Raw genomic sequence first — 21092 nt, 5'->3', positions numbered from 1 at the left:
GGTGGAGCCGATATCTTTAGTTCAAGCTTCACGCAGGCAGCCTCTGTGTCCCTCGCCAAGCCGGGCCTTTGAAGCGGTCGCCTGCGCCATACGCCTCGGAGCCCACATGCTGGAGTCTATATTCATGCTAGTCCTTCATGTTTTGGGGATGGTGGGAATGCACACCAACACTGCGCAGCACATGCACACCAACACTGCGCAGCAGTGTTGGTGTGCATTACCACCATCCCCAAAACCACCCCCAAAAAGTGGTTATACCGCTTTTTTTAAGCGTTATAACCTTTTTCGTAAGTTTGGCGGTATGGCAGACATCGAGATATCTAGCTACACTTCTCATAGGTAATGTAATGTTCCTGACGACGTCGCTTATTGCTAGCCCCCCGCTAGCTCCAGTGTTTCGTGGACTCCATCTGTGGGCCAAATGTTTCCGCACTGCCTCCTCGTAAAGCTAATGACCTTCTTTAGGTCCCGCCTCCTCTCATAGGGACCACCCAGAGTGCGGAGCCGTGATGGAGCCACACTGGGGGAAACACGCCAACACGGCTGAACCAGAGAGGACCAGAAAGAGGACCGCTAGTCCCCGGCAGGGGTCAACCAGGTCACTGACACCTGGAAGACATGCATGACCCAAACGACCTAGAGACACGATGACCTTTGACCCGCTTTCTGGAGGCAGAGGGGCTTCATATGAGCCGATGTCTCAGACGTTATTCTGAAGGTTTTTGGTCTTCAACACACTATGGGCTAGATCAAGGGATCCCAACCTTTTTTCTTCCGAGGACCGGCATATTCATAAAACGGTTTGGAGGACCGGTAGTCAATTTGAATGCCTTAAGGTTAAGATGCATCATTTGTAAACATAGGATGTGGCTGTTTTGCAGGATGGTTTATCTGTCATATCACAACAATTATTTTTTTGAATCCAAGGCTCCCTTCAACAATTCAATAATATAAAAACGACAATCTATTAGACAAACACAAGAAAAGTGACCTGAGACTTCACTAAACACAAAAGTATTTCAAAGACACATTGACACATTTTGACCTTTCAATCTAGAAGGGCCAAATCCTCTCGGCCAATCACAGACGACCTGAAGCTCCTCCTCCGGGGAGGAGGAGCTTCAGGTCGTCTGTGATTGGCCGAGAGGAGGAGGAACGATGATAGTGTTTAGAGCACCGACCTGGGTTGACCTGTGAGATGACGTCCGCCGACAGGTAGAGGAGGAGGACGAGGAGAGGGTAGCGGAGGTCCCACCGGCTCTTCATCCCGAACACATGCACTCATACACATATAGACACACACACACTCATAAGGAACACACACTGACACACATACAGAGCACACAAACACACACACACACACAACGGCTTCCACCTGAACGAAAAGAGCAGGGAATAAAGTTGGTTTAGAAAAGTGGGTCAAGTTGAATTATTTAAATACTGAATAAATGAAACTTTGTTTGAGTTTCCCTCGAGTCATAAAAGTTAGGTCAACGATGATGACTTTACTGTCCTGTGGTCATGGTAACCAGAAAATGCATGGAAATACAAGAGGAGTTTTCCAGTATTACAGTACTAATTAATACTTTAAAAACAAACACGACTGAGACATACTGAACTGAAAGCCGTAATAATACCAAGACTAATACAACGATGTCCCTATAGCAGAGACACAATTTAATATCTGAGATGTTTTTAGTAATTTTATAATGCATCACACAAAGGGAGAGAGAGAGTGAGAGAGAGGGAGGGAGAGAGAGAGAAAGAGAGGGAGGGAGAGAGAAAGAGAGAAAGAGAGAGAGAGAGAGAGAGAGAGAGAGAGAGAGAGAGAGAGAGAGAGGAGAGAGAGGAGAGAGAGAGAGAGAGAGAGAGAGAGAGAGAGAGAGAGAGAGAGAGACATGATGTCAGATGTACAGACGGTTGGTCTACCATCCTTTCAGGCTGACCATTGACAGAGAAGATGACAGAACACAGCAGCCCGTCGTAAACAAAAGTCAGTCTAGCAGCTAATTACTAAAAACAAGGGACGCTCTACTCACGCACGCACGCACACATGCACGCACGCACACAAGCACACACACACACACACACACACACACACACACACACACACACACACACACACACACACACACACACACACACACACACACACACACACACACACACGCATTCATACTGTATTGTTTAATGATAAGAATGCATATGAAGAAAATGCACAATAATGAAACAAGATAATAAAAACAACATGACCGCTGTGATGAACTAACACATTAAAAGCTGCTCTGTTTGGAACTAAAGAAGCAGAACTGCTGGATCCTTCATCCTATAAAAGTTATTCTGGAGAAGTGGGATAAACAGAGTAGAACACGAGGAAATGCAATGAAATGGAAACTTGGAAGCCCACTGGAAAGTCTCCCAAGCCTTCCAAGGCACAAGATCAGAAAGTAGGAAGGAATGGAAACGAAGCAAACAGGTATTTAACCTCCCATTTTAGACCTGCTGATAATACACTGTTCACACGCCACATGGGGAGTCTGTTGTCCAAGGCTTCTCATAACAGAGAAGTGCTTCTCAACACAATGAGAAGAGCACCTCATACCACCATGAGAAGAGCATCTCATAACACCATGAGAAGAGCATCTCATAACAGAGAAGAGCACCTCAACACCATGAGAAGACCACAGCACAATGAGAAGGGCACCTCAACACCATGAGAGGAGCTTCTCAAAACTATGAGAAGAGCATACCACCATAAGAAGAACACCTCAACACCATGAGAAGAGTATCTCAACACGATGAAAAGAGCACCTCAACACCATGAGAAGAGCATCTCATAACAGAGAAGAGCATCTCATACTCATATATATAATGTGCTCATACTCATATAATGTGCTTTAGATATGTAATAATTCTTGTCAGAGACAAAAGAAAGGAGAAGAAGAAAAATGGACAGTTGGGTTCTGGGCTTCGATTGGCTGAGGCTGATGTCAGTGACTGTGAGAGATTGTAAATCCATGTTGGGGGGGGGGGGGGGTCTGAGTGTAACACCAGGCCGATTGCTGTGTTGTGTATGGGATGGAAATACAACAACCGCCAATAAAAACCCTGAGGCCCACACAGCACAAAACTAAACATGTTGGTGCAGGCATACAATTCATAGTTTGACGTTAAAGGAACTGTAAAAGTGGGGTTGAGAAGGAGCGCGTAGGCTGGAACATAAAGGCGTCCAGCTTCGTAAAGATTTCCCCCAATAAAGCCTTGAACTGAGAAAGAAAATATATTTTTTTATACTATAAAGAAACTACAATTCCCAGATAATCCTTCATCTGCTCTGAAAGTCATTGCCCAGTGCAACGTGTGAAGGGCAGAGAGTTATTCGCACACTTGTGAGCCCTCATGCAAGAGGAAACAGGATTGAAACGTTTCAACATCAGACCTTTCCAGATTAGATCGTGATTCACAGAACTCGACTTCCTTCTACATATCATATAAATGATGGATGTATTCAGAGGCCTGTTCAGAGAGTTTCTGCAGCGTTGCTTTTGGAATACCTTCCCCACCTTCAGAGAGATGGCTGAATGAAACGATGACTTCACATTTTGCAACATCAAAATAAACATTTGACTTGTGGGCTGACATCGTCAGCAATAATCACATTTAAAAGTCCCTGAATTCAAAGGATTAAGATTACATTTTCTTGGCCAATGTATTAGGATGACTCATTCTGAACCGAAGTTAACAAGTATATTTTCCCTGAATGTGCAGTGAGCAATAGCTTAAGGCCCATCTGTATTCCCCATAATCGGAGGAGTGTGAGCTCCAGTTCCATCACATAAGTCAGCAACACTGCGACCAACTCAGGTTCACATTCCCAGAAGCTCCTCATCATCCCAATGAGAACGCACTTACTACCTTCATTTCAGAGAGCCAGCGGCCGTATCAGGGAAAAGACACGGTTTTATTTTTTTTACTCTGAAGCCACATGTGGAAAAGTGAACGGAAACTTTGAGGGAAAACCAAGACCCAATCTTCGGATTTAAGCCCCAGCTGATGGAAGAGGAAATGAATAAATACGAAAGAATTAGCGAATTCCTTTGAATATTTCTACTTCTACTTCTATTACTTGCAAGAGCTCTTTTGATGATGGCAACATGTTGACTGAGTTTGAGAAAAAAGTAGTGAAGCTGAAATTGGAAAAGAGTAACTCTGTGTATAGAACTCTCAGACAATAAGCACTAGTGTCAGTCAGTGAATATATAGCTAGATACATAGATTATATTTTATATATTTGCAGTACATCAACCGACAGGAACGTGAGAAGGCAGCACATGGTGGGCTGATCAGTTTCTGCTCTGCTTTCCTGCTGCTCTGCGAGGTGAACTCGGTCTCACCGACCCGGAAGAGTCACGAGCCTCGAACCAACGACCCAACCGAGGCTGGGAGGTCAGCGGGGGGACAGGGGGGGGGACGGGGGGACAGGGGGGAGGGTGTGAAGAGGGAGGGGAGGGAGACCTGCACGATGCATGAGAAATGAACCGTAGGTAGGTTGGTTGGTAAACAGATTAGGGAGCTGTGTATGGATACTGAGCATGACTGCAGTGTGTGTGTGTGTGTGTGTGTGTGTGTGTGTGTGTGTGTGTGTGTGTGTGTGTGCGAGTGTGCATGAGGTGTTAACGCAGTCTCTCCATCTGGGGGCCCGATGTGCGGTTGGTGTGGGGCCAGCCGTGGAGACCCATGGCTCTCTAACCCGGGGCCACAGCGAGGTTAGGCCCACTCTACAGAAGGGGCCTTGGGCCCTGGGGTTTATCTTACAGGGGTGGGCTTCTTGTTTATTTACACTGGCTGCTTCCAAAATCAGTTTTTGGCAGGGGGGGGGGTGTATATATATATATATATATATATATATATATATATGGAAGTCATATATATATATATATGTCTCCATGTATGATTTCAAGCCTGCATACGGTCCACTTTCCACATGTGACCACTCCATTATAAATTCCCCACCAGACAATCTCGTGGTCCCAGTAACCAATCGTATTCTGGAAGTCAAATCCCACGGAATCCTTCGTCTGCCATCTCCTGACGCCCAACATAACTTTAAACGTTGACGTCCAACTTCGGAGTCCGGAGAACTCAGGGTCGTATGTTTAGCTGCTTCCCTTTGGGGACAATAGATGAACAATGCACCCTGGGTAACCAAGCGGTTCAATTAAAAGAGCACCAAGCGATGTCCACAGAATCTCATACACGTGCATCTTACGCCTCCGTCTCGTGGCTGTGTTAACATGAGTGCGTCTGTGTGGAACGTGTGGAACGTGTGTTGTTTGTCTATCTTTGTGTGTATGTTTAGTCTGGTGCATCCATCTGTTATTTAGTACAATCGGACACATGTGCTCCTCATTTAGGTTGATTAATCGCTTTTTGTTTTGGCGGTGATATACCAGTCAAAACAAAAGCAATTATTGGTGTTTTTATGGAAATGCATGAAATCAAAAACATCCCGGAGCGGACTACGGCGTTTGCCTTGTGCGTGATCCTATAGTCACGATGTGATGGTCGTGCCGGCGTGGTCGTGGTCACGTGACCAACACACACTTGGTGGTCCGATGAAACAGCAACCCTTCACCTGGGAAAGGTGTTCAAATTCCAGGGATGCTGTGAATAAGTGTTACATCTATATTACAGTTAGGCCTATATATGTATTTCAGTTCCATGTGTTTGGAGAGGGAGGGGATTCTGCTAGGGGGATATCCGATGGTCTCACGTGTGTGAGATAACTTGGTCTAATTCTTTTTCAACGACTTTCACATTTCCTCTCCGCCTCGGTGGTCGTCTTCTTGTCCTGTACGTGTTCCTCTCGCTCTGGGGCTGTTTGCAGGCGTACAGGTATAATAACATCATGTATTTCTTACTAATGGCGTCCTAACCCTAACCAGCTCATAGGGAGCAGGAGAACCTTGAACCCAAGTCCTGATTCTCTCTCAGCCTACATGGGAGTGGCCGTGGTGTCCCTTCAGGTGGACGCGTCTCTTTGGTGAAGACTCCACCTGACGCTCTAGTAAGAACCTCAGTGCCCGATGCCCCGCACTGTGCTCCAACCACGGGTAGAAGACACAGCATTGCAGACTGATTAACAGCAAAGGATCTGTACCGTTTTGATCTAAAGCTGCACACAGCGAGAGCCGTATGGATTCACGTGTTCAGCATCGGAAACAGACAGACTGGGGGCAGGAAGCGGCTTCATTAACGTTGCGGACTGTCTCCAACGGGCCGCTGGAATCCAGAGCATTCATTCTTCACAAACGAATGCCGAGACAGCTCTCTCATTTCTTTGTCAGGCTGAGGAGCGAATCAAGAGTAAAAAGGAGCACTTTGCTACAAATAGTCAGTTTGAACAAATACTCTCAAATATCCCACCACTGCACCTTGTTACTATTAGTCTATTAGAAAAGCTTTAATGTCATTAAATGGTGTATCAAAGGAAGATACAACTGAATTATTTTCTATTATATGGAAAAGAAAAAACACGGATGATGCCATGCCACATATACTGTGTGTGTGTGTGTGTGTGTGTGTGTGTGTGTGTGTGTGTGTGTGTGTGTGTGTGTGTGTGTGTGTGTGTGTGTGTGTGTGTGTGTGTGTGTGTTTCTCGCTCTCTGTTAGAACGTAAAGCTCAATTTTCCTCCGTGTTTGCGGACCTCAGAGGCTTCAGATTTCCTCAAACATTCATCGCTGGATTCTTGCGGCGGCTGAAAGTTTCCCTTCGACGCGCGTCACAAACAGAACGGACTTAATGTCTCAACGCAGACGACTAAAGACGTCTCGGAACGCGAGAGAAACTGGAAGAATGCTTCTACCGGGCCGCCGCAACCCGAGCCGGTTCTGGCTCGGGTTGGGGGGGGGCTGGAGGGGACAGCGGGGGCAAGGGGGTCGTTTTGGTTTGAGTTCAACACGCGCGTGGGATGAAAAATCAACAGCACGGTATTTTTGGGACGTGTTCTCCAAAACACGGCTATTTATACCAAATTACAGCGTGTCCCTCCGCCACACGGCGGGTCCGGTTTCTCTGCCATGGGGCATTGATTTGACCCAATCAGACGCTGAGAGGCCCCCGTTAAGCCCGGTAAGACGCGGGCGACGCCGAACCGGAGCCTGTTCTGAACACGGGCGTGAAATGACTGTCTGTGGTGGCGGTCACCGTGCCAACGTCACTGGGTCGGGGTCACATGGCTATTGGGAAGGACATGTCTGAAAGACATGGTGATGTTACAGCAGCCTCTCCCTCTGTCTGTCTGTCTGTCTGTCTGTCTGTCTGTCTGTCTGTCTGTCTGTCTGTCTGCCTGTCTTTGTCTCTCTGTCCGTCTCTCTGTCTGTCTGTCTCTCTTTGTCCCTGTCTGTCTGTCTGTCTCTCTTTGTCCCCGTCTCTCTCTCAATCTCTGTCTGTCTGTCTGTCTGTCTGTCTGTCTGTCTGTCTGTCTGTCTGTCTGTCTGTCTGTCCCTCTCAAGCATCAAATGCTCTCTAATGCTTGAGAGAGAACAAGAACATCCTATTCAACTCAATGCAATACATACTATTTAGGTTGCAAGGTTTCAGACACACATCGATTGGCTCATCAAGGTGAACTCACTGCACGCACACAGAACCCAAAAGCGGTTATCTGGTTCAGTCTCATTACTAGTGGGGCAGAGGTTCTCAAATCCAAACTAATATCTAATATCTAACTAATATATATTGTCCCCTTCTCAACAGGATAGTAGCATGTGAATGCACATGTCCGTACATGTACACACACGCACACACACACACACACACACACACACACACACACACAGTGGTGTGTGTGTGTGGCTTTTGTGCACCTCCTGTTGCAGATGTGCTTGCCCGTTCCTCACCATTACAAATGGAGTACAGTTGGTATCTATGGACGATGCGGTGAACTCCTAATCAAAGTACCCTGAACCTCAGAGGTAGAAAGGCCTCTCTGTGTAGCTGTCGGCCCCTGACATACCACAGGCACCAGTGTCACCTACATTCCACCTACGTAGCCCCGTTAAAACACGGCAGCACACACATAACACCCACACGACACACGGAATTATAGATTTATATAATAATCAACATAAGCAAAATAAAAGGCGTAACCAAAGTTATATCTAGACAACAAAAAGTTGGCTTTAGGCTCATTGTGCACAATGGGGGTGAATTCTGCGACAAATGTAACGGTAAGTCACTCCAGAGGGGTAATTCAGTCTCAAAGTTAGAATTAGCCTGGGCTACATATGCCTATGGATTCTATTATTTGTGCACGGTCAATTGTGTTTACATGAATTTGGATCGAATTGTGTCTAATTCCATAAATATAAGGGTAAAGTGTAGCCCTTCATGGTTTTAGCGATTAATGTTGCATCTTTTTGTAACAAATGCATGCAGACTTCATAAAAAAGAAATCTCCTATATTTGAAGTCAACATCAGATTCCCTAAATTACTTTAAATACCATGCTATACTGGTGCGTGTGAAGGGCAAAACTATAGATCCAATGACAACATCTGACCAAATGTTATAAAACTACGATTACAAGTGAAACCCCAGAATGAAGATGGAAAAACCAATGGAAAGATTGAAATACGTTTCAACAAAACGATTATCCACACATACGTTCTCCGCGGAGCAGAAGAAGAGACAAGTGAAGAAATTATTGCCATTTAACTTACTTCTTTGATATATTTTTCAGACCATTTGTAGGAAGACGGCTATAAAGTAATCCAGTGCCGGTGCCTTTTGTCGGAAGACTAAAAAGAGCGAATCTGAAAGTCAAGCCTTCTTCTTCGTCTCTGTCCGTCAGGCGGTCCAGACAGTCTCATTGGACTGATGTACAGACGGCAAATAGGAGGAGAGACAGAGGGATGGAGGAGGGGGAGGGGGGGGGGGGGGGGCGCTCTGGGTAAGTGGGACCATGGGTGAGACAGACAGACAGACAGACAGACAGACAGACAGACAGACAGACAGACAGACAGACAGACAGACAGACAGACAGACAGTTTGAGGGTTAAAGAGAGAGAGAGAGAGAGAGAGAGAGAGAGAGAGAGAGAGAGAGAGAGAGAGAGAGAGAGAGAGAGAGAGAGAGGGAAATGGAGGAGAAAACTTCACATTCTGTGGATTCCTGGCAGGATGCCAGCGTCCCGGAGTTCCACATGTCGCACATCAGGTTTCAATTAGAGTGAATGCAGCGGCCAATCATAGCGCCCCCTTCTCCTCCTCAAAAGAGCCTTTCTCTGACAGCTCAGGACTCAGGCAGCCATAATCCAAGCTAATATCCTCCCTTTTTTTGTTTTTATTATGATTTATGGGCTAAAATAGTGAGGCGCTGTGGGGATTCCCTACAAGTTCCAAATTCAAAACGGAACGATGCCTGTACTTTCTTTAAAATAAAATAACCGTTGTCTCCCTTCAGTGCCCTCCACCACTTCTCAAGGCCGTTATGCCTTCCAGACCACGAGGCCGCCGACCTGTCACTCAAGAGCATGAAGAAGTCAGAATAAACGGATGATGACATCATACACCAAAGATCATCAAGCCTTTGAGCCAATGAAAGAGGACGACACACAGGGTAGGATCCTTTGAGCCAATGACAGAGGACGACAAACAGGGTAGGATCCTTTGAGCCAATGACAGAGGAGGACACGCAGGGCAAAACTCCTCTATGCGGAGTCGGGTGTTTATTTGAACCACGTTTAAAGCTCCGGGTTTTGTTGTTTTTCTTCAAAGTGGAAAAGTATGGGGAACTCTGACGAGAAGATCACCGCCTTTCAGTCCTGTCTGGAAGAGCTTCATGGTACCACTTTACCGTCTGCCTACACGTGGAGACACACCAAACAGTGCGTCATATTGCTTCAGCACCACACCACGTAGCCTGGTCGCTGGCTATGAGATGACCATCGCGACTCTACCATACGCTCTTCTTGCACAATAAAGTGGAGTTTGAACGTTGGAGCCAGGGGCAGATTTGGAGCCAGAAAGCGTTATTTCCTGAAGGGCTGCAGACAGTCCGCTCTGGCTCATCTCTACATCCTGCATGTGTGGAAACTCTGATTCAAGCCCCCGAGAAGACTAATGCAAAAAACATTTTAGTTTCAGACGCACATAAGCCCATGAATGTTTGTTGATTCCCCTCTAACAAACCCACTTCAAAACGAATGATCATTAAGCTCAATTCTGCTTTACGCAGGAATGTGCGAAGAATAAAATGAAACATGTACACAGTAAACAACCCCACACACAAATGTCTCGGTACCCCCTCCAAAGAGGACATTTATTAAATAGAAAAGCTTGATTCCTCTGGATCTTTAACAAGATCATATTTCATGTGATTACAGGAAGAAAAGAAGCAGACACCCTAAATACACCCGAATCGTCACCATGTATCTTCATTACATGTTCCCCTTGCCTTCAAGACTAGACCCACATTGTAAACGGAATGTATATACCATGTATATACACATATATATATATATATAGAGAGAGATTCTATTTTTAAAAGAGTAGATGACCCTTGATCGATGTGTATAAAAATGATGTCATTAATTAGTTTAAATAAATAGCTGTCGTTCACTTCATTCAGACAGAATAACGAGATGGCGTCATGCGTTCTACTAAAAACAAACAAACCATCGCCCTGCATTTCGTCCAATCACAGCACTCATTGGTAGCGTTACTTCAGATGACGGAGTCTCCGTGGAGAGAAGCTGGTGAGGGCGGGGTCACAGAAGGCCTCCCTGCTCGTCTCTCTCTCTCCCTCCATGTGTCCTCCTGCTCTCTCCCCCTCTACACCCCGTTCTTCACCAGCTCATGGACGCCCGCCTCGTCGATCACCAGGGAGGGTCTGAACTCCTTGCCCTTCACCAGCTCCGACAGACCCTGGGGAGAACACACGGGGGTCACGGGGAGTTGGGGTTGGCTCTTTGCCTCTCTGTTTTCAGTCCTCCTACCACGACTACTGTGGTGAGAGCTGTCGCTCTCTACAGATATCGAAAGGGAAAAATAACTTTTTTCGTTTTCGGATTGATGATAGGTTTACAATGTTCTAATAAGTAGATACAAAAGAATGAGATTAGATTAGGAGGAAAATATCAGGACTAAACAGTTGTCGTGGTTCTTCTGTCCTACCTCTCCACCGTAAGACACCAGGGGGGAGATCTCACACTTGATTGGCAGGTCAGTTCCATCCTTCAGGCTGGAGGGGACAGGGGGACAGGGGGGGGAGGGAGGGAGGGAGGGAGGGAACACTAAATATAAATAACAGACGAAAGAAAAGACCGAGAGCGGATGATTGTTTGTCTCTGACGGAAGGAAGAAGAGAGGGAAGAGATTGATCAATTCTGTCACAGCCGCTCCCCTGTTGGAGCGTAGAAGATTAGAGGGCCAGGCATCACGTCAGACAGGACCAGTAATTAGAGAGAGGGAGAGGAGGAAGACCCCCTCTAGGGGAAAGTCTGCTGGATTAGAGGTGATCGCTACCATTAAACCTCGAGGGCGAGGGGAGAAGGTTTCATCACCACAGAGAAAACAGCTGTTCCCCCTAAACCATTTTACCAGATGTGCAAAAGGTTCTGGAGACGCCCCACTGTTGACATGTCAGATTTACCAGCTGATAAACCAGCCGTCAATAGTGAAGGGGGGAGGGTCCTTCACATGAGCACCTCTGATGTGGAAAACGGAGGCAACAGTTTGTGGTCGGTTGAAAGATGTTTAATTACCTCAAACCCGCTCTCAATGAAAGCCGAAATCGTCAATAGGAGTAGACGGAAATAGCCTAAATATATATATCAGATTGGAACAACCTTCCTTCCTCACTTAGGCCCATCACTTCTTTTCATATCTTCAAATCATCTTTAATTACACATTTCCAAACATCCTGCTCTTGTTTCTTATCTATCTTAGCTTATCTCTCTAGGACTCATTCTATTCATACTTGCTTTCCTTTTGTTGTTGTTGGTGTGTGAGTGTATGTGTCCTTATATGTTTGGCATTATGTTTAGTGTTTACTTTTTATTATGTTTGTATCATTTGTCATTATCTGTAAGCACCCCCTCGAAAATGAGATGTTACATCTCAAGGGGCTATCCTTGAAATAAAGAATAATAAGAAAAAATATGCACCTAGCAAACGGCCCGATGCAAATGACGTGCTGCCTTTACCCCATCATGAGTGCCCATGTGAACACCGGGTTCAAAGGGGGGAAACAACCGTCACACGCAGCAGGTCATCCATAACATGTATGACCTCCAGGGAAATGATGAGACCACAACTAGCCAGAGGGACCATCTGGAACTCAGCCAGGTCGTGTGTATTCACGCCACCAGACACGATGATCATCCTGTTACCCAGCATGCGACACATACTGCTGGTGCAGATTAGCAAACAACTCGTAAATTAGTAACGGGCGGCGAAGGAAGTGATCAGTCGCCAGCTCAGAATCATCCGACACCATCCGGCCTAGACCCTTGGATGAGATCAGGAGCTGATTCTGGTCCAATCGAACGCCACCGCCACCCCCGGACGTCTCCCCCTGATCACCAAGCAGACCCAGAGAGGAGGAAACCACTGAACACCGGGTTCAGCTCAGCCCAGCGCAGGACAGGAGAGAGAGAGAAGAGGATCGAAGCCACAGCAGAACGTTGACCCGCGGGTCAGCGAGAGAGACCCACCAGAGGAAGAGACCCTCCCTCTCCCCTCCCCCCCTCCCTCCCACAGACAGAAGGATAGTTACTTTGCGTTGACGTCGCGTGAGACAGCCCCTGCGGCGCCATCTCTGGAAACATCACATGGGGACCGGTGAGATGTGAATGACTGAATGAATCCTAACTGCTGATGGAATGAGGCGGTGGAGGACGACTGAGGTGGTGTTAGAGGGTCGAGATGTGTGCGTGTGCGTGTGCGCGTGTGCGTGGCTCACCTGGGAATGGCGGGGACGCGCGTGCCGTTCTCGTCGATGAAGTGGCCCCCAGCGTTTAGCACCCAGCGGTGATGCAGCGACATGAGGGCGTGCCTGGCCGTGGAGGGCGTGTCCTTACCGTCCTGGCTGTCGGCGTTCTTCAGCGGCGAGAACTCGTCTTCCCTCAGCACCTCGAACACCACGAACTTCCTGCGCGAACACAAATGCAGGCGGGGCAAATGAGTCCGGGGTGAGCGCGACCGCGACGGGACGACACCTCGAGTGTCGGGACGACAGCTGGCCTGATGTCGTTTGGAGGTCAGAGCCGCAAACGAGGTAAATAAAGGGTTTATCTGTGTCTCTCATAAAGCCTGCCGGGTGATGGTACTGTGATTATGGAAGGGTGTGATTGTGATCGGATAGACGGGCCCATAAAGCTGGGAGGCCACAGATACTGAAGGAATGAGGAAACAACGTAGAGGAATGATATGCTCTGAGGTGGGTCTGCCCCCTGGAAGCTTCAGCTTAAAGCTTCGTGAATCAGCCTGACTCTGATCCCCAACGAGACAAAGATCCGCTCTTCAAAGAGAAAAGACTTGGCCCTGTCACGAAATTCGGGGCGCTCTTTTATAAGAAGGAGGGCAGAGATGATGGCATGGATCTGAGAGAGAAGGGGAGGGAGGGACAGATGGAGAGAGACAGGAAAAAGAGAGACAGGGAGAGAGACAGGCAGAGAGAAAGAGAGAGAGAGAGACAGAGACAGAGACAGAGACAGAGAGAGAGAGAGAGAGAGAGAGAGAGAGACAGGGAGAGAGAGAGAGAGAGAGACGGGGAGAGAGAGGGAGACAGAGAGAGGCAGGGAGACAGAGACAGAGACAGAGAGAGAGAGAGGGAGAGAGAGACGAGAACACACCGTCTGCTGAACTCCGCCCACTCACTTGGAGAACTGGAAGATGTCAAAGACGAACTTCTCCATCTTGATGCCGTTGGGTTTGTCGGGCGAGGTCCGGCGGCCCTGAGGATCCACGGACGGGATCTTCTTCTGGGCCACGTGGTGCTGCAGCTGGGGCTCGTACTTCCTGTCAGCGCGCACACACACACACACACACACACACACCACACACATAAGCAACGTGTAGCACTAAAAAGGTGTGTGTGTGTGTGCGTGTGCGTGTGCGTGTGTGTGCGTGTGCGTGCGTGCGTGCGCGCGTGCGCAGACGTACTGCACCACGTCCTTGAGGAAGCCGATGCTGAAGAAGTGGTTGCACACGTTGCCGGCGTTGAAGGTGAGCCGTCCGTCGGAGCCACGACGCTGCGCCGTGGGCAGCGTGATCTCGCTGTACTCCACCACCTGGTAGACGCCGTCCACCTTACACACCACCCCCACCGCCTCCGTCGGGTTCGTCTTCTCCACCACCTGCAGGCCGAGACCAGAGCCCTCAGGTCAGGAGAGCGTTCAGGAGACCCCTCAGGTCATGAAGGGGTCCCCTGTACTGTATATGACCTGAGGGATCCCCTGGATCCCTCAGGTCATATACAGTACAGGGGACCCCTCAGGTCATGATAGGATCCAGGGATCCCTCATGCCAAGTTACAGTACAGGGGAGCCCTCAGGTCATATACAGTACAGGGGAGCCCTCAGGTCATATACAGTACAGGGGAGCCCTCAGGTCATATACAGTACAGGGGAGCCCTCAGGTCATATACAGTACAGGGGTCCTTCCCATCATGATCCGGGGGATCCCTCCTGCTGTGATCAACCGTCCTGCCGATCGATGGAGCCGTCACATGGTCGATTAGAACCTAGAGAGCAGCGGTTAAGGAGAACCCTGGAACACGTCTGTTTGGGCACACGGGGAAACAGACGATAGTGTGTCGATGTGCTCTGAGCACTGGGAGCACTGGGACCACCCCCCCCCCCCCCCCCCCACACACACACACAACCCACCCCCCTCTGTGGGTCCCTAATGACAGAGTGGGTCATGATGAGGGGGTATGTGGAGGTTGGGGGGGGAGGAAGCCGCATGGATGCTGCGAGGCGTAGCCGTGGTTTATATACCCTGGGGGGGGGGGGGGGGGGGGGAGACTCTGGCTCTGTCTGACTGTGTTCCCTTAATTGTATTGTTTTTTGGTTCGGTTTTGTGTTTCAATAACCTTGAATACCAAAAACTTCTTATGTTCCTTTTTTCCCCTCACTTTCACAATTGTTGGCCAGCCACTGCTTGGGTTTTGGGACAGAGCTGGAGTGTTGTTCTTCCCACATCACCCCCTCTCCCCCCCCGCCCAGAAATAAGGACGGCCTTTTCCATGATATCGTGACTGCTGGCCGTCACCAGAGAAACTACTCTGATTCTCTGGTGGCAAACAAGTATGTTTTTGGAGAGAAATGTAAAACGGATGACCGGTCATGTGGAAAACCAGGTGATTGACGGCCGACAGCGGCCCTAGAAGTGGTTGCACACAATCTAATCCGCACACGTCGTAAAACGATCGGGTCGATTTTGCGATTACAGCATGAAGATTATGAAGCGGATTCCTGGAGGGAGTTGGAGTCGGCAGCATGAGATCCCGGTGGTAATCAGTCCTCACTTTATAGATTGGTATCACTTTTGAGGCAAGGAAGGATAACAACAATGTCTATACACACTTTGTTGCAGAGACACATGTAAACAAACACACATTTAAACAGTCTGTGTCCAAAAGAGCCGACATTTTGAAGTAAAGGAAACTTTTTTGATGAAAAAACAACAATGAAAGGTCTTGCCTGTAAGAAAGAGGGTGTGTGCGTGTGTGCCCGTGCGTGCGCGTGTGCGTGCCCGTGTGTGTGTGTGTGTGTGTGTGTGTGTGTGTGTGTGTGTGTGTGTGTGTGTGTGTGTGTTTGGAGGGGAGATTGCGCAATTTCCTTCCAAGCAACAAACAATGAATTCTAAGTATCACTTGGGTTCGGCCATTTAAATAAAGGGAATACAGATGTGTGGAGAAAAATAAAAACCTGAACTCAACTCCCCCTAGTGGTGGATTATGGAACATGCAGCCGCCCGGAGATGTTTTGACGTGTGGTGGTTCCAAAGGGGACGACACCCTGCGCTGAACCGCACTGACCCCACCCAACCTGCTGAGCCCACACGATGTCACCCTTCAGGATCTATGAGGAAACGAAACCAGGACCGACTAGACAGCCTACCGATACGGAATATGCAAAACCCTCTACCCTCCCCCAATGCAAACACTTCAATAACAATAAAAGATAAGATCCTGACCATCGAAACCTAGAGAGAACGTTCAAGTTTGAATGGCTCAAGAGAAACGTCTGATTCGATTGGCTCACGAGAGACGGCCGATTTGATTGGCTAACGAGAAACAGCCGATTTGTATTGGCCTACGAGAAACAGCCGATTTGATTGGCTCGCGAGAAACGGCCGATCTGATTGGCTGACCTTGGCGCCGCAGTCTGCCCCCTTCAGCACGCAGAAGCCGATGAAGGCGGGGTCGGCCACCTTGACCAGGATGTTGTCCACGCAGTAGACGTGGATCTGCTCCACCCCCCTCCTCTCCATGTCTTCCACGATGCCCTGCTTCGCCAAGGCGCGGTACAGCCCCCCGTTCCCATCTGAGGACAGACACCATGATGATGATGAGGATGAGGATGATGATTGTTTTGGTTATCGTTATCATCATCAAAATCATCATCATCATCATCAGGGCCAAAAAAGGCAGGTTAGATGGCGGCACACTATCTAATCTGCCGGTCAAAGACAAGTAATTATACACTGGCAGAAATAAAAAAAAAAACGACAAAGAAGGAAAAGAACTGTAAAAGACCCTTCAATGAGATATGCTTGTTTAAATTTAGCATTTTTGGACGAATTGGGCCTTCGGGCCAAGCAGTGTACTTATCTTAATTAATTGTACTATACATATCGTTTATATTTAGTCAGCCGCTACAGCTTTAGAAAGTTTCATAAAAAGCATGCGAGCGGTTTAGGCTGTGTAAGTCAAACGAGGCAGAATAATACTAATCAAACGTTTACGACAGGCTTCCTTCGCACTCGGTGCTTGGCCTCCGAACCACTGAAAGCTAGTCAAAGTGTTTCTCCCATCAGGGAGCGGGGTTGGGGGCACTCACCAGGGGCCATGGAGACCTTGCCCTTGCTCTCCAGGATGATCTTGCCGCTGTAGTCCATGGCGGGCAGCATGCCCTGCGTGAAGAAGATGACCTGGCCGGGATCCAGCCCGAAGAACGAGTGCTTGGAGAAGTAGTCCCTGGTGGCGTCCATGGTCCGGCCACTGGTCATGATGTACCTAGGGGAGGGGGAGAGGGAGGGGGAGGGGGAGGGGGAGGGGGAGAGGGAGGGAGTGAACATTGCATTATTATTATTGGTGCATTGAAATTCTAACTATATAATGATAAGCAGCTAGCAGATTCATGCACGCGTCAAGCCTTGTGCATGTGAAGCTTTATCCTGGGACTAAGATGAAAATAAAAAGGTTTTTGTCGCGTTGTATTTGATTTCAAGGAAAATGGTAAAGTTTAGCCCTCTGATTATATACACCAACATCAAAGCTCATGTTGGTGTATTTAATCAGTTAGATATTGAGTAAAAAAAGGAGGAAACGACACATTTCCTCATTCAATTGGTCTCATGTGATTTTAATGGCAGCCGTGGGGATTGCACGAGGTCACTAACACTGTGGATTTGTTTTGGTTGGGGACACTCAACAGACACAGCTGCCGTCGCTAAGGAAACAGAAACACGATGAAGACCTCTCAGGACTATTTACGTAGGTTCAGTTTTGGAGGTCTCTGTTCTAAACCCGTTAATCATTGGACAGAGAAGCGTCGTTGAAAAGGAATCAAGCGACACTAATATATATATACATTTGTATGTTAAATACATGTACATAACATCCACACATCCGATGCCTGGGAACAGACCGTAACGCAGGTCTGATAGCGTACTGCCCCAGCATAGTTGTGTTGGATAACCTTTGACCCTTGACTTCACTCCAGTACGGGGTCCTCTTATCCGAGCCCCCCCCCCCGGCTCACCAGGGGATCTGGCTCTTGGTGTCGTGCGTCTTCCCGGCCAGCCGCTGCAGCCGCAGGATGCGCTCCGCCTGGATCTGGAACAGCGTCTTGTGGGAGGGCAGGCCCACGTCGTACATCCCCTTGGGGTACTGCACCCCCAGACGGGTGCCCTGGCCCCCCGCCAACAGGAGCACCGCCACGCGGCTCTGGGAGACGCACCGCAGACCTGACGCACCGGGAACACAACTTTAAACATTAGTTATTATTTTTCCCTTTTCTGTCACGGGTCGGCTCCTCCTAGCTGAGTGTCGAGGTGTCCCTGAGGGAGACGCCTCACCCTGACTGCTCCCGACGAGCTGGCTGTCGCCCTGCGTGGTCGACTCCGCCGTCGGTGTGTGGATGTGTGTATTGAGCGTTTTAAGTCACTTTGGATGAAAGCGTCTACTAAATGCCCTAAATGTCAATGTTGTAAACATTAAACACAACAAAAGGCACAGCCACGAGGAGGTATAAATGTTTTCATGGCCTGCAAGGTAAAATGAAAGTCTGTGTAAGGGAAACGATATATACTAATCTTTTATGATGGGCATAGGGCAAAGTAATTGCCCTTGCAATAACATCATAACTTGATAAAGCAAAACATATTAAACTGATAAATAATCTTTCCCTGACCCTTCCGGTAGGACTCCTGGGAGCCGAGAATATGCCATACAAGGCATCTATTATGTCATGATGTATGCCTTAACGCTGACTAAGTCAAATGATACAACTCTTTTATAGACTTGGTATTATTGGTGTTGAACTCTTTTGGATTTGTCCGATGTGAAACATTATCCTCGCAATCACCAGAGACGTGAGAGGGAGAGATATGGGAGCAAACTGGGTTGGTCGGCCAGACTTTGAGTCCACACACGCGTCACACACAGACAGACGACGGCACACTCACACACAAACACTACGCGCACAAAATGGAAAGAAAGATGAGTGTGTGCATGACTGCGTCAGGGGGGTTTAGTAATACTTCGTTTACGTCAGGGCAGAACTGGAACCAGATGTTAGGAACCCCCCACCCCACTTTTACTTGTCTAAATACTTGCCGAAGAGAGTTGTGAAACTTCACTTTTGATGACTTTTGAAAACACTGGAATAAGGAACGGAATAAGAACACTCAATGTATGGGATAGAGAATATTGTGCTGGTTTTAAACCAGTCCTACACTGGTAATTGTAACTAGATGTAGGAGGAATCCCCTTAAGTTTGTTGACAATTTGGTTTTCATCCAGGAACAGAGGAAATAGTCATTAGACAGATTCATTTTTGTTTCCTTCGGTATACCAGTCCAGATGATAAGAGGTCCCCTACCTTCCTTCTCCCAGTCCGTCATGCTGTCCTGGTCTCGCGTGACGCTGCCCAGAGCATCTTTGGGAACCGGTTCCATTCGCCCATCCATCTTCTCCTGCTTGCTGCTGTTGGACATCTCCATGGCGTTCTTGAAGAAGCCATTGATCTCCCCGAACGATATAGCCTCCAGGTCCGCCGTCATGACGGCCTGCTCCTGGGGGCTCAGCTCCTTCCAGAACTGCAGGAGGTGGGACTGGTCGGCCGCGGCCAGGGTCTCGGAGAGTCGACTGAAGTGTTGATCCATGTTCTGGCGTCTCTCTCTGCACGGAACAGAGAGCAAATAAACTCGTTTTATGATTACGTCGCAGCTATTAAGTTGTATCGACCTGAGCGCCGATGATTCATTCACTTAACATTTAAAATGTAAAGACTTCTTTGAAGTGGAAAAATTAATGGAATACTTGGGAACGTGTTTATCGTGTTATGATGACTGATCTATGAATGGCCATAAGGCATTTCAAAGTTGATCCGAAACAAGACATGGGTGGTGCATCTAAATGAGAACAATGCGAATTCTTTAAATAACAAAGGCTATACGAATACATCAGTAAGACAACGCTGACACCAGACGTGGGTAACTTTATCTGTAACTTAACCAGTAGAAACGGTCAATATCAAGCAACACCTGACAACACTGGGATATTTCGAACATTCCTCATCAATGAATCGGTGATGGTAGAATAAAATCAATTGCAATACTATATGCCTTTCTTGATTATTCTACGTGATCGTAATCGCATCTTTATGAGGTTCCTCTTATATACATTACACATTATAATATGAGAGCAGTGCATCTTGCTGGGATGTGTGGCTAAAGTTGTACACGAGTGGTGAGCGGCCGGCATTGTAGCTTTGTTGTTAAAACACAACATAAAAAACACTCGATATGAGCTTCACTGGGAGTCAATGAAGGAACCTGAATGAATCTTACCTGTAATCTGCGACTCCCTGGGATTTAAGAACATAAATGAGTGTAACTGTGTTGCAGTTACTGGTCTTCCAGTACTGGATTCGATGGCCACGCCCCCTTACGGCACCTCCCGGTTTCGTCGTCACGTTCGACGTGGCACTAAGCATCGCCCTCCTGTGGATGACACAGGTACTGCGTCCACCATTAAACACCGCCCCCCTGTGGAAGATACAGGTACTGCGTCATCCACTAAGCACTACCCCCTGTGGAGGATACAGGTACTGCGTCCTCCACTAAGCACTGCCCCCTGTGGAGGACACAGGTACTGTGTCCGTCACTTAACACCGCCCCCCTGTGGAGGATACAGGTACTGCGTCCTCCACTTAGCACACCGCCCCCCTGTGGAGAATACAGCTACTGCGTCCTCCACTAAGCAGCGCCCCCCTGTGGAGGACACGGGTACTGCGTCTTGTTGTTCGCTGTTCTGTTCAGGCGTTGGATGGCAGCAGGCGACCAATGCCTTTCGAGACAAACGAAACTTTAAATTTCTAAAAAATTGTACTCATACTAATTCCACACTGTGTTCAATAAATTAATAATAAATACATATTTAAAATAAATCATATAGACTTATATGATTTACAACATTAAAAGGGGGCAGTGTGACAGTCGGCCACACGGGGGCAGTGTGAAAGTCGGCCACACGGGGCAGTATAACAATCGGCCACAAAGTGGCAGTGTGACATTCGGCCACACGGGGGCAGTATAACATTCGGCACCAAAGGGACAGTGTGACATCCGGCCACACG

The 21092-nt window shown here is 47.9% G+C and overlaps 1 protein-coding gene across 2 annotated transcripts; it reads right to left on the bottom strand.

Annotated features, from left to right (window-relative positions):
• Window positions 1-10294: 10294 nt before the first annotated feature.
• Window positions 10295-20458, bottom strand: uap1 (UDP-N-acetylglucosamine pyrophosphorylase 1). 2 transcript variants are annotated; one of them, XM_060068120.1, is made up of 11 exons: window positions 20305-20458; window positions 19335-19633; window positions 17994-18198; window positions 17070-17245; window positions 16381-16553; window positions 14167-14360; window positions 13882-14022; window positions 12965-13153; window positions 12779-12820; window positions 11176-11242; window positions 10295-10926 (listed from the first exon to the last, which is right to left on the bottom strand). In XM_060068120.1, exons 1-11 carry the CDS (start codon window positions 20448-20450, stop codon window positions 10834-10836), a joined length of 1725 nt encoding a protein of 574 aa, XP_059924103.1. In that variant the 5' UTR covers window positions 20451-20458; the 3' UTR covers window positions 10295-10833. The 2 variants fall into 2 exon arrangements, with proteins under 2 accessions (XP_059924103.1, XP_059924104.1); XM_060068121.1 differs by lacking the exon at window positions 12779-12820.
• Between the last annotated feature and the right edge of the window lie 634 nt (window positions 20459-21092).

This window comes from Gadus macrocephalus, chromosome 12 (genome assembly GCF_031168955.1).
Source record: "Gadus macrocephalus chromosome 12, ASM3116895v1".
NCBI classification, from domain to species: Eukaryota; Metazoa; Chordata; class Actinopteri; order Gadiformes; family Gadidae; genus Gadus; species Gadus macrocephalus.
This window is presented reverse-complemented; position numbering and strand designations above follow the sequence as displayed.